Source organism: Corylus avellana, chromosome ca6, assembly GCF_901000735.1.
Source record: "Corylus avellana chromosome ca6, CavTom2PMs-1.0".
Taxonomy (NCBI): Eukaryota; Viridiplantae; Streptophyta; class Magnoliopsida; order Fagales; family Betulaceae; genus Corylus; species Corylus avellana.
Window position 1 is genome coordinate 17102811 of NC_081546.1, and position 14469 is coordinate 17117279.

Below are 14469 nucleotides of genomic sequence, written 5' to 3' on the forward strand. Positions count from 1 at the left end.
TGGGTTTAATAAGAGTAACCAAAGATATCCGCACCCGATTCTTGGGTAAATCAACATAGAAAACTGGGAGTATACACCCTTGCCCTAGGTTCCGTGTGTTTGTCGATTTCCATAAATTTATGCTTTCTTAAAGAACAACTTAGTATACACTTATGCTAAATCCTTTGAGAAAGAAAAGAGTTAGAGTATACACGCAAGCCTAACTCGTTGCTTAGGGAAATCAATAGCTTAAGGGGCATACAGCCATGCCCTTAGGTTGGCAAACATTAGGTATTCATAATATGATTAAATCATTGGCATATTGTTATATTATCTAAGCATAATTAGTGGTGGATATCAAAGGCCTACCTTTACCTTTACTTTATCTTTATATCTTTTTATTTCTTTTTCTCAATATCAAGCTCGTGACAATTTTGATATTTTAATTAATTTTACAACAAAATCAACAATCCTCGTAGGATCGTTCTCGTACTTGCTGCACTATAATATTGTTTTTATCTGGTACACTTGCGAGTTAAAACGTACTAAATATTATCTATTAATTTTAGTAGTATTTGGCACAACAAGTCTAAACCTTCAACTAAGGTTGAAGATGAAGCCTCACTTATGATTAGCAACTTTGTTTCATGTGTGTAATGTTTCCCAATTTAATGGTTTAATTACTCTATTGTTTTACTTCTAGTCAATTGGATCGAATAATTCTTGGATATCTTTTGTGATTCAAGGATACACTTGATGATTCAAGATTATTCAATACAATTGATTGCTGGGTTTGCTTTGTTAAAAATTGGATTTCCCTTATGATTTATTCTCTTGATACAATTGATGTTTTGATAAAGATTGGATATTTTCTTGTGATTTCCAGATACAGTTAATGATTTGATTGAATATTGGATTTCTTTTGTGATTTGGGTTATGAATGGATACATGGGATATTTTGATTAATTTTTTGAAGCAATAGTAAAACAAACTTAAGATTTATATATGAAAACTTTGGGGAATACTATAGATCATGAAATTATGTTGGTATGAATTTGTGAGTGGGAATTCAAAAACCCTAGTACTTCGTCATTAGATTTCAATCACTTTAAACTGCTTATGCTTTTCATTTTTCATTCAAACAAAAAAAATCTCTCAAAAATTTGGAACTAGATTAGGGTTTAATTAATTTGGATTTAAAATTTCTTTTAAGAATACAATTCCCTATGGGTTCGACATCGCACTTGCAAACCCTATTTCTACAAACGACTCGTGCACTTCTGAGTCTATTAAAATTTGCACAACACTAACCATACTGAAATAAGATTAACAATATGCCAATATTCCAATTATCTCTAGATATCCAATGTTTGTCAACCTAAGGGCATGGTATCTACTCCTTAAGCTATTGATTTCCCTAAGCAATGAATTAGGCAGGGTATCTATCTAATTCTTTTCTTTCTTAAAGGATTTAGCATGGTATCTACTAAGGTGTTCTTCAAGAAAGCATAGATCTGTGGAAATCGATAGCCACACAAGGCCTAGGGCATGGAATCTACTCTCGGTTCCCCATGTTGATTAGCCCAAGAACGTGTGATGGGGTTCTTTTGTCACTTTATTAAGCCCAGCACTCGGCCAGCCAAATTGACTTAAATAACATAAACCAAAGCACATGCATATGATCAAACACATTCATATGAAGAATTCAAATAAATAGGAAGTAATCAAATTAAACACCCAAAAGATAATTGTAGCAATGACGCCAATATTGCAATCCTAAACAAACATGATTAGGGCTTCAAACTAGCCCTAAATAAACGACTAACTACATAATAAAAATAAAAGGTGGAAGAGAAGAAAAACCCAAACTCCTCTTCATCTAGCATTCAATTCCTTGCCAAAGCTTGTGTCTACATCTCCACACTTTTTACTCGAGGCTTAGAGGTTTGTTTATAGGCGTAGGAAAGACCTAGAAATCCGAGAAACCCTAATACAATTGTAGGTCAGTCTACTAATCCAACTAGGAGACTGGAAACCTAAACTGAGGTGGAAAAGGACACTTTCCGCATCTAGGCCGCGTGAGTGCGCTTGATCGTAGGTTGGTGCACTAGATCATACTCCTGCGATCGATCCTTGTGTTGGGCGCTCGAACGTATGCTGCGCTCACGCCTGCTTGATATGTGATCGAGCTCTGATGCGCTTGATCCTATCTGTCTTCCAACTTTTCCCAATTTGTCTTTTAAGTTTGAAACTTGTTGGAAACACTTGTTTTTCTTCAAAAACCTTGAAAACATAAGAAAATACAAAAACAAAGCGAAACATCAAATAATAACAAAACTAAGAGCCTAACATATGTAAATTAAAGGGCTAAAATATGTATATTTTAGCACTTATCAAATCCCTTAGATGACTGTATTGATCTTTAAGCTTGCCATATATTTTTTTACATGCCTTTTTCCTAGCTCTGTACATCACACTTGGAGTTACATCCACTTTCCACTTTTCGTTCACTTCATTTTGTATGCCATTCAAGGGCATGTTGGGCTGAATTCTGAACTTCTCAATCAACTTATTGGCTATCCAAGTTGAGTTCACAATGGAGTTCTTGTATTGCCTACCACACACATGTTTAGACTGCATAGATCTTATCTGAAATGTTTGTTTATCAGGAATCTGCTTTACATACACTCGATATTCACACTTCTCATCCTTACGCACCACGATACACTTTCTTCTTTCAATATTTTTAAACCTAATTTTCTTGCCCCTCAAAAGATTGTACTATTTATCTGCTTCTCTAAACGTTTGTATGTCTAGGAAAGTCATTTTGAGGTGCAACACTGAGTTAACTAGGTCCATTTAGTGAAATTCAGGAGTTTTGGCAGATGGAATTTCATCTTCCTCATCACTACTCGGTGGTGACTCGAGTATGTCACTTCTAGGCTTTTCTAAGTTAGTTTCATCATCATCTAACTCTTCAAATTTTTTCTTATTCTTAGGCCCACTTTCGGACCTAACACCATCACTACTTGGATGGGCCTCATCATGATTCCCATCTTCTTCATCACATTCTTCTTCATCATCTTCTTCTACATCACCTGATTTTTCCTTATCACCCTCATTCTCATTATCACCATCACCATCACCATCACCAATGGTTCCATTTCTAGCACCACTAGTTACAGCTCCACTAGTTCCAGCTCTACTATCACCAACATCAGAGTCTACATGAAATAAATCATCATCATCACTGACCTTGTCTTTCCACCAAGGGTCATTGTAATCAACCCTCCCCTCCTCTTCATTACCCTAACCCTCCCCAAAACACACAACATATAAATGCACAATAAATTGCCCTATATGGCAGCAAACGATAAACAATGCATCATCATCTGAGGTTATTAAATGCAAACCACCCATTAAAGTCTTCTCAGGTACTCTAAAGTACATTAAATCCCCAACCTTGTACCCGAAGCTTTTACAAATATCTTTCAATTCTAAAAAAGACAAGTGATCAAGATCATAACTATCACTATGAACAGTAACTTCTCCACCCATATACTCACAACCAGAACTCCAGTCAAATCTACCCCCATAACTAACCTCAAACACTAACTTCGAAGACATCCTACAAGGTGAATGAATAAAATATATGATCAGCAGCTTTACATATATACAAATATAATTACTGCTTTGGAAGTAACTTATGCAAATCTAAACTAAACTAAAAATACATGCAAATATTTTGGAAGTAAGGCAACCAAGTAAGAATTCAAATATTTTTTGAAGTAAAAGCAGAAGTTGATTTCCTTTTAAGTTCTCCTTTTATTATCATTCAATTTAATCCTTGCATAGCCAAGAATTTCTCAATTCACGTATGATTGGAAACAAAATTAGTCAGCAAGAGTAATTATAATCATGTAAAAATAAACAATTGGCTAAGTATGCATTAATATGCAACCCAATGAATCTCTAAAAGAAAATCTGGGTTGCTAATTATTATTATTCATCAAAAGAAAATTTGAAATACAATAATGCAAGTTTGGATGGCATATGAGATTCATATACATGATTGATCCATTAGGTAACACAAAGTATATGAAACAATTTTTGCATTTTGTAGAAATCTCTATCCAAAGAAAAAAAAAAAAAAAAAATGTATGAACCAAGTCTATAAGACTACTACGATCCTTATGCATTTGGCACAACTTAAGTCAACTCTAATGTTGCAGCAGCATTTGGGACTGGAATCTGATGGTTTTTTTTTTTTTTTTTTTTAATGAGTCAATTTTTATCATAAAGAGAAAGTAGATTATTTAATTAAGCAAAAAAATACAAAAGGTCCCCTAGTCACTATGATCTGAAGTTTAAAAGATGAAGAAAATGCAGAAAAGAGGAGACATGGATATAGCCTAACACAATTTTACAATGATATAAAAAAGTGAAGACTTGTGTAGTCCAACTAGTCTTAACCCCTTTAAACTTCCAAGTATTCTTTTTTCTTCATATGAACCACCTAAGACTGTACAAAGGATAATTTTGTCAATTTTCTTGATTCATATTGGCCAACTTTTAGAGTTTTATAAGATTGAAAGCATTTTAGAACTCAAGATATTCTATATTTGAGAGTTCAAATAGAACATTTTGATAGAAGATCTATTTATAGGGTTAGTACTGCATAATAGTGTCATTTTGAATGTCTTTAATTTTGATTAGATACTCCTATATTTTAGATTCTGAACTAGGAATAGTTTAATGGAATTCGGGACCACTTTTGTTCACACGACAACATTATACACTTTGGGGACCACTTTTGTTACAATGCAAACAAACAACTTCACCCGAGGTTGCAATAAATCCAAATACAATACAATACAACACAACAAACAAACAAAACAATAAATCAACATCACGGATTAAAGGATAACCAAAGAAAAACCCCCTCATGAAAACCCCCAAATTACCAAAAACCCTAATTTTATACTACATAGTTTGGTGCGAATATACGAATTCTAAAGGTTAAAAACTTACCTTGTCAAAATCAATTGGGCAAAAGTTCCAATTTTGGGTGCTAGTCTGTTGAGAATCTATCAAGTGGTTGTCGCGTGGTTGTCACAGAAGTGGGTTCTCCTCTGTCGCGTCGCTTTCTCTCATGAACCAGCTTGTTGAACTCGTGCTTCTGCCCTTGACTTATTATTGTTGTTTAAGTGTTGGGAAATAGTAATTGCAAGTTAGCTTGGGTTGGGCTGGGCGTGGGTTAGGTGGGGTGGGCATCCGTGCATGTTGTGCACTTGATGGGGGCATTTTGGGTACAAAAAGGCCAACAGAGATCACGTGCGTTACTGTTCCGTCAATCAAAAGGGCTTTGATTGACGGAATGGTCGAATTGCAAAAATTTAGAAGTTTGAGGGCGTGCATTGCAAAAATTAAAACTTTGGAGGTTAAATTGAAAATCACCCCAAACTTTTGCGCGGGGGCGGAGGGGGGGGGGGTTTAAAGTGTAATTTTCCTTTTGAAGAAATTTCAGAAGAGCTTAGTTGATTTTGTTGATTTATCGGTAACATATTTTGATTTCAAATTTTCGGTAATACTAATTTGGGTTGTTAACTAATCAAGTAATTGTTATGGATTTTGTTGTTCCATGAGGGAATTGGTAGATGAATTGATTTGGTATTCTAATTTTATATAGTCAACCAGATTACGCTATAAATGGGCCCTTTGGATGTTGTTTTTGTTAATCTAGAATGATGATAGTAAAATAGGTTGTGGCAAAGTAATAGTATTGGTGTTGATTTTGCTATTAACCTAGCTAACCCCTTTGATGGTTTGAGTGTGAGGACCAATATGAAATTGGGGAGGTATTATATGGTCTTGCAAGTAGGATTTATTGATTATTATAATTTTATGGGAGGCATATAAATCAAGCATGGTGGGCAGTGGCGGAGCCAGACGTTTCAGAATGTAGGGGCCGTAAAAAAAAAAAATTCGGGTCCTAAAATTTTTTTTTTGCATCCTAAAAATTTTTTTCACGCTGAAAATTTGGTAATTCACACAATATATGCATCACAAAAAAATATTTATAAAAGTTAATAAATATGTGCTCAAATTGATATATTAGAAATATAACATGTCGGCACTATATCAAAAAGACAGAAATACAAAAAAAGTGTCTAGAACTGCACTTTACAGTCTTTTAGAAATACAAAATCATCAAGTATCGAATCTAAATCGAAGCTCTCAGCAATTTCCCTTTCAATATAAAGAACTAAACTATTTGCAAGAAAATCATCCTCCATTTTGTTGTGTTTTAACAATTTTCATTGCTGAAAATGCTCGTTCGATAGTTGCTGTAGGCACTGAAAGAGTCAAAATAAGACGAATCAATCTATCAATAAGATAGTATGTCTTTGATTTTTCTGTCTTTCCCAATCCTTGGCATAATTCTGCAATGGAAGACAAATTTTGTAATGTTGGATCGGTAAGGACATCAAATTCAAAATACCTCAACTGATATCTCAAATTAATTTTCTCCTGCTCAGAAAAATCAAGAGGATAATACTTCTCCTCAAGGATACATATATCGCCAATTTTGAAGGATTTATCAGCATCTTTTGGATCCAAAGCAGAGCTAAGTGCCAAAAGTTCCATCGCCTTTTCACCAAACCTACTATCAAGCTCTTGCAATTGAAAGTCGATAGTAGTATTGAACATGTCAAAATGATAATGGTGCTCCACTGTAATGTGATTCTTTTGATTACGACCTCAACCTTCAATATAACGAGCACTCAAATTTGGAATGTCAATTTCAAATTTCTTGTAGAAAGAGACAATGTTCTCAAGCAAATTATCCCAACCATCATCTCTCAACTTTTGGATAAGTTTTTTCGCAATAGAAACTGAATGAATAGCATTCAAAATGTCTACAGATTTTTGCTCCAAAACTTGACAAAGAACATCAGTAATGCCCATGAGTTCCTTCATTAAATATAAAATAAATATGAACTCGAAGGATGTAAGCATTTTATAAGCAGCCTTAGCATCTCCTCGTTGAGAGTAGGTACCTCCTTCTCTTTGAACATCTTCAAGCACTGTACAAGTTGCATCAAACATCCTTATTATGCTACAAATAGAATTAAAATGAGAACCCCAACGAGAATCACCAACTCGTTTCAAAGTGCCAATTTGGTTAGCCCCTTTTCCAGTTTCAAGCTCACCAATAACTTGCATATGTGCAATCTGTGTTGTATGAACAGCTTGTAGTAGATCATGACGTTTACATGAAGCACTGGCCACATTGATAATAAAATTTAAATTTGTGAAGAACACATGAACAGAATCCACCTCTCTAGATGCAACAACTAATGCTAATTGTAATCGATGAGCAAAACAATGAATATAGTATGCACAAGGACAATCATTAAGAAATAATGCTTGCAATCCTTTCCATTCACCACACATGTTACTAGCACCATCATATCCTTGTTCACGGATATTTTGAATAACAAGATGATAACGAGAGAGAACATCAGATATTCCATTCTTTAGAGTCAATGTTGATGTGTCTTTAACATGAACTATATCAAAGAAACGTTCTTATAGAAAACCATCTTTGTCAACAAATCTCAAAACAATATCCATTTGCTCTCTCTTAGACTCATCTCGTGCTTCATCAACAATAATGCAAAATTTAGAGTCTCCAATATCTTCACGAATTTTATCTTGCACTTTATTTGCAATGACATGCAAAATCTCCTTTTGAATTGTATGTGAAGTATACTTTGCAGATTGTGGAGCATTTTCCAAAACAACACTTGCAATTTTCTCATTATATGATGCCAAATTTTGAATCACCTCAAGAAAATTACCTCGATTTTTTGAATCAAAAGTCTCATCATGACCTCTAAAAGAACATCCTTGAAATGCAAGCCACCGAGCAACATCAATAGAAGTTTTCACACAAAGTCGATTATTTAGAATTTGTTCGGTACTTTGTGCATTCAATACGTTATCAATATGTTGTGCTTGATTTCGCAAATCCTCACAATATTTCACAGCATTATTATGAGGTGAACATGGATCCTCCACAATATGAGTCAAAAAGGCACAATTTTTTCCATCATGAACCTTTTTCCAACTTCTAAATCACTTTATAGAAAATACATCCCATCCAGGACGTCCAAGTGCTTTCATAGAAAAAAGATAACATGGTAGACAATATCTAGCATCCGTAGAACGAGAATACTCAAGCCAAGTTGAAAATTGTGTGAACCAAGAAGCTTGAAAGCGACAAGGGTGCTTTTCTGGTTTAGAAAGTAGATATTGTTCCTTTCGAAGAATAAGTTGATATGGACCATGTTTCAAATAAGCCAGTCTTATTTTATCTAGTTGATTGACTGGATAGTCCCACATTGGAGGACGTAATTCTGGATCTCGTTCTGTAGAAGAAACATCAACTTTATCAACTTTAAGTGTGGATAATTTAAAATGAACCTCTTGTGTCTCCGCAATTAGAGCTTCTCCGCAAGGATGTTCTTCATCTTCAACCCTTGAAGATTTAAGATGACGCTCACCGGGATTTGAAGTTCCGGCATTAAGATCCAACGGTGTACTACTTTTCGAAATGTCAGCTTCTTTCCTTTTAAAGAACAAATCAAAAGTTTTAAACTTTGACATGATGCATGAACCTAAAATTTTCAAGTTAAATCACAACCCCGTAAGATAGACGATCGAATTACCAATATACATTACCGATAATAGAACAAATGCAACTATTTATGATGGGTAGTACCACTAACATGTATTATTCTCTTAATTTGATCAAAGCCTAAAGAGGCTAAACAGTAACACAACAACAATTTTCACTTAGTTTCAAGCTTTCAGACTTTCAGTTATGCTCCAATTTTTGTCGTATTGCTTAATTGAAATCAAATTGATGTCTATTTATAATGATTAATGGGTACCACTAACATATATTATTCAATTTTTTCTCTTAATTTGATCAAAGCCTAAAGAGCCAAAGAGGCTAAACAATATCATAACACAGCAGCAATATAACACTTTCAGGAATCAAAATAAAAAAAATTAAGCAAATTCTTGGGATACCTACCTCAGTGTTTCCGGTAAAAATCCAAGCTCCCAATGGACCCAATCCAATTTGTCAATCTGACCAGTGACCACCTATTTTCTGCCCTGAAAATACATGACACCCATTAAGCCTTAAGCGGGAAAAAATCAAGGTTAAATGTATAAAATTAACCCTAAATAAATTTTAAGAAACAGAAAATGCAAAACCCACCTGATACCACTTATTAGATCTCCGAAGCGTCTACTGTTGGTGAGAGACTGAGAGTGAGAGAGAGCGATTGAGACTTCAAACTTGAGAGGGACTGAGGCCCTGAGGGGGAGAGAGGGAGAAGACTCAGAAGAGGTGTGAAATTGAGATCCTGAGAAAGGGAGGAAAACAAAAAAAAAAATTTAATAAATAATAGCAAACCAGCCGATTCCTAAAGAGCCAAAGCGGCTAAACAACATCATAACACTTTCAGGAATCAGAATAAAAAAAATTAAGCAGATTCTTGGGATACCTACCTCAGTGTTTCTGGTAAAAATCCAAGCTCCTAATGGACCCAATCCAATCTGTCAATCTGACCAATGACCACCTATTTTCTGCCCTGAAAATACATGACACCCATTAAGCCTTAAGAGGGAAAAAAAATCAAGGTTAAATGTATAAAATTAACCCTAAATAAATTTCAAGGAACAAAAACTGAAAAACCCACCTGATCTCCAAAGCGTCTACTGCCTATGAAAGACTGAGAGTGAGAGAGAGAGAGCGATTGAAACAGTCTTCAAACTTGAGAAATGAGAGGGACTGAGGGGGAGAGAGGGAGAAGACTCAGAAGATGCGTGAAATTGAGATTCTAAGAAAGGGAGGAAAACAAAAATTTTTTAATAAATAATATCAAACCAGCCGCCAAAAGAAACATAAACTTTTTTTTTTTTTAATACAGAGGGGCCAGGTACAGCGCATTCTTCATATATATATATATATATATATATATTGGAGAATGGAGGGGCCCTATTTAGAAAATAAATTAAAAAAAATTTTAAAAAAAAATCTCAATAATTTGATGAATCCCATTTAATTTTTTTTTTTCAAAAAAAAACTTCTTGGGGCGGCCACGGCCACCTCTGGCAGACATGTGGCTCCGCCATTGATGGTGGGGTTTGATGTCACTGTAATGTTTTTGGCTAAGGATAGACAATGGTGGGATAGAAATTGCAGCTAAGATCCTTAGCGAAGAAGTGATGCGTGACTGAAACTTGTAATTGAAATGATGACTAAGGACTTTTTATCTCTATTGTAGGGGATTAAATGTTGGATACGGGTTCCAAATAAGAGCATGTGATGCCAGGTAAGTGGGTTAAGGTTAAACGGTCTCACTGAAAGGAAAAAAAAAAAAAAAAACTAATTTTCTCTTTATAAACTAATGTATACTGATATTTTTTTTTTCAATGAGATATTTATTTTATTGTGTGCAGTGATGCCTTAAGTTTTATGAAATAAAGAAATTGTATCTTTCATGAAATAAGAGCAGGTGAAAATACCCCAAAACCCCGACATAAATTATCTATTAAACTTTCAAAAAGGTCAGGAATTTTCTGACTCATGTTTTTCTTTAAGTTATACTTCCTTCTATATTTTGTGTCTTATTCATGATAAATTCTCATGTTATGATTATGTAAAGTATGCAAAGATTTTATACTATGATTGGCACATGTTATTATTATGAATGGAATGAGCTCTAAAGGTTATATAAAATTTTACATGTGCATTCATGTTTATAAATGTTTAACCCCGAGGCACTACCATAGTCACGACCGGTACCGGATTGCATGGGTAGCATGGCAAGCACACCGAAGGACGGTTATGAGAAGGATTGTGCTATCGGCAGAGTGGCCTTTACCCAGGGGAGTTCCCAACCCGGTAGCTTTCTCTTGTGACGATAAGATGAGCCTATGGGTCCTTCAGGACAAGCCAACATGCACCGCTCACAGTTTAAATTTGGGGAGTTATGTCAAAGGGTAAAATATATATATATATACACACACACACACACACACAGAGCTAAAGAAGATGTTTTTCCAATTCTACTTCCATTATTAATAAAACTTCAAAAGAATTCCTTAAGAGGTTATGTTCGAGAGTTTAATAAAGGCTTACATGCACACAATGTTAACCTTACTTTACTTACTAAGTCGTAGACCTACCCACTTCTACCTGTAAATGCAATATGTATTAATTTACAAATTGCATTTATAGAGAGTGCAGTGATTAGGAAATACCACGACGAAGCCAAGAGGTTCACATGATGCAACAAGGAAGGAAGGATAAAGGTTTTCAAGGTTTGAGTTTTGGAGTTATTGTTCATTGTACTATATATTTTAGCAAGTTGTATAATTTCGAGAGGTTGGACTTTCAGGTGTAAAGCTTTCACCCATTTGATTTGTGGCTCATATTTTCAGCAAGGGTAATATGGCATTTACTATAACTTAAGGATTAAGATCTTTTAGTTCTTGAATTGTATGGAAAGAATTATAGTATGTATTGTTTTAAAGTTTTAAGGATGTATGATTTTGAAGTTTGTTTTAGTAACTTTATTCCTTATGAGGTTATTAAATACTAGCACATTATGAGTTTGTGATTTCATAATAATGGAAGTTTATAGCGCTTTGGTGATTTTATGTTACTATGGTGAACATGTGGCAGAAGAATACGAATTTTAATAAGAATTTGTTACAATTACTCTCAATCGCTCTACCTTTAGAACTTCAGGTGTTTCAGTTATTTTGTGAGTAGTTAGTTATTGTTTTCTCTTAAAGACTCTAGTTTGTAATTGTATAAGAGATTCCTTTGAGGTAGTGGTGTACAACTCATTTTTTTATTTTTTCTGCATTCCGCGATATTATTTTTCACTCTAATTACTATTATTAAATGTAGTACTTTTATTTAATTACAAGTTAATTAATTTGGGAGCACAAAAAGTAGCACTCTAAATTAAATATTTTAATTAATTAATTTTGAAGGCGTTATAATTGAGGCTTTGGGTTTTGAAGGGTTTTCTCCCTACTACTCATTGTACTCTATCTTTTGCTAGTGAATTTCCTTTTGGATGTCTATGTATGTAGATGTAAGCTTGTTAAGCCGAACCACGTTTAATTGGTGTCTTGTCTGATTGAGTTATTTTATTCTACTCTTTTATGCTTCTTTGAGATCCAACAATTTATTTTTAACAAGAAAATGAGAGAATGGAAAGGAAAATTCAAAGAGGACGAATGGCCTAAGAGGGTGTGCATGTGGAGGGCACTTAAAGGTGAGGTTAGGAACTCAGTAAATATGGCTTACTCTAAGGACCAAGAGTTCTCATCAGGCCTCAAAGGTTGACTTCATAAACCATGGGCTAATGACATGTATTAGCTTAAAATATTAAAGGTTGATTTTCATAAACTAAGGGTTATTGGCTGTTAACCACCTTTTTAATTAAAAACTTGTTCTTAAGAAAAATTGAACAAAAAAATGGCTATGGATTTTTCGGCTAGATTAGGGTTTAGGGACTTTCGTTTTTATTATTATTATTATTATTATTATTATTATTATTATTATTATTATTATTTTAAAATTATGCTAAGTTGAAACCCTAAAGTTTTAATCCCATGCCCTATATGACATGTGCCATGTACTAATCCATTGAACCATGCACATCATTAGACATGGGATGAATTTTTAAAACTTTAATGGTTCCATTTGGAGGGTTTTGATCCACCTAAGTGATATAGGCCCACCATCAATAGCTTGCCCATCTAAGCTCATTGCCTTGGACGGACCGATGTTACCAGGGTGATTTTACTTATCAGACCATGTGAACTTAAAGCATTCACAATGAACTCCTCAAATAAAATATAAATTTGAGGAGAAAAATTCTCTTTAGTAAATCTAAATAGCCACTTTTAAAAGGAACCAAACATCAAACTCTCTATATACTTCTCTGCTTTAGTTAAATACCATTTTTTTTATTAGTTTTAAACCAATACAATAGAAGAGAGTAAAAAATAAGAATAAAAAATGATATAACTTTTACTTTTTGGCTATTGAAATGTAGGGAATTAATTTGACAAGAGTTAAATTTAAAGTAATGTAAAGACTGAGAGTTTATTAAATAGGTCTTTTTATGTGTTTTCTTAAATTTTTAGAGAAAACCTAAATGTAGATAGCCCATTGTGAATGTAGTAAGATAAAAACCATCATATTGGTTGGAACTCAAGCAATTGTATCTATGACATGTGTTAGAGCAATTTTCCGTCTAACTGTTTTCGGTAAGGCGCGAGCTACACATTCTTCGAGGTGTGCACGTGATAGATTCAGAATGAGCTTGTGATGTTCCTTGATGGCTGCAAAATAGTAAGAGTGTCAAAGGATCCGCTTGCGTCTATACCGAGAAAACTCTGATGCCTAAGTCAGTTCCTTGGAAAAGAGAAATTTGATAAACAAAGCTCAATAATTCAACCTAATCAAGTATTATCAATATCACATATTCAAATCCCTTTGTAGCTTGTGTAGGAGCATATTTATAGGCTTAAGAGTTGAAGTAGGCTTGAAGTGGTTCTCCAGAAGAGTTGAGATAGACTTGAACTAGCTCTCCTGAAGAGTTAAGATAGACTTGAACTACCTCTCTTGAAGAGTTAAGATAGACTTGAACTATTTCTCCTGAAGAGTTGAGATAGACCTAAACTATCTCTCCCCAATCCATACTTTGGCTAGGTCTCTGTGAAATAGTGGCCCACTTTAATTGTACCTTCTGTTATTTGATTAATAACTTTGTGGGCCTGTCATTGGCTCTAAGGCCCAAACCTGATGGGCTTGTAGTGTGGTTTTATTCCCAACAGTTACCTCCCAATTCCCTTAGCCGCGGTACTTGGGTAATGGGAATTTTAATCAGATTCCCTGGATGACTCGTTGTTTGGCATTGTCCAAGACTCACATCTCCGTGTGAGTGTACCTGGAGCTTAACAGCTGGAGCTCTTCATGGCATCGTCTTAGTTCCCGAGAGTACCCCCCAACACTCTTCTTTGCCTGAGGGTGAAACCTGTCATATCTTTTAGGACTTGGTTGAAGAACCGAGCATTTTCCTTCATCCATAAACCTGCAACCATGTAAACCTTTCTCCTGAAATTACAATTCCCACAAACATTATTACTACATTTACCCCCCATGACTGTGCGTGTAAACCAGGAGTCAAACCCGACCTTACCTACCGGGCTTGGCTAAAACGACCAAGCTCAAACCTTTACCTGTGAACTGGGGGTTAAACCCAATTCCGCCTACCAGGCTTGGCTAAAATAGCCAAGCTTAAACCTTTTACTTGTGAACTAGGAGTCAAACCCTGCCCTACCTACCGAGTTTGGCTAAAACAACCAAGCTCTAACCTTTAC

General features: G+C 34.8%; 1 protein-coding gene and 1 pseudogene across 1 annotated transcript; both read right to left on the bottom strand.

Annotated features, from left to right (window-relative positions):
• Positions 1-2838: 2838 nt before the first annotated feature.
• LOC132185264 (uncharacterized) lies at positions 2839-3606 on the bottom strand. The gene is made up of 2 exons (XM_059599061.1): positions 3442-3606; positions 2839-3288 (listed from the first exon to the last, which is right to left on the bottom strand). Exons 1-2 carry the CDS (start codon positions 3604-3606, stop codon positions 2839-2841), a joined length of 615 nt encoding a protein of 204 aa, XP_059455044.1.
• A 2543-nt stretch (positions 3607-6149) lies between these two features.
• The window catches only part of LOC132185265 (uncharacterized), a 14242-nt pseudogene continuing 5922 nt past the window's right edge, over positions 6150-14469 (bottom strand).

Excerpts from the sequence above, each read along its gene's own strand:
- LOC132185264 (XM_059599061.1), bottom strand. The coding sequence starts at position 3,606 with ATGTCTTCGAAGTTAGTGTTTGAGGTTAGTTATGGGGGTAGATTTGAC. Across the intron at positions 3,289-3,441 it reads GTAAAAGCTTCGGGTACAAG|GGTAATGAAGAGGAGGGGAG; the intron begins GTTGGGGATTTA and ends GGGGAGGGTTAG.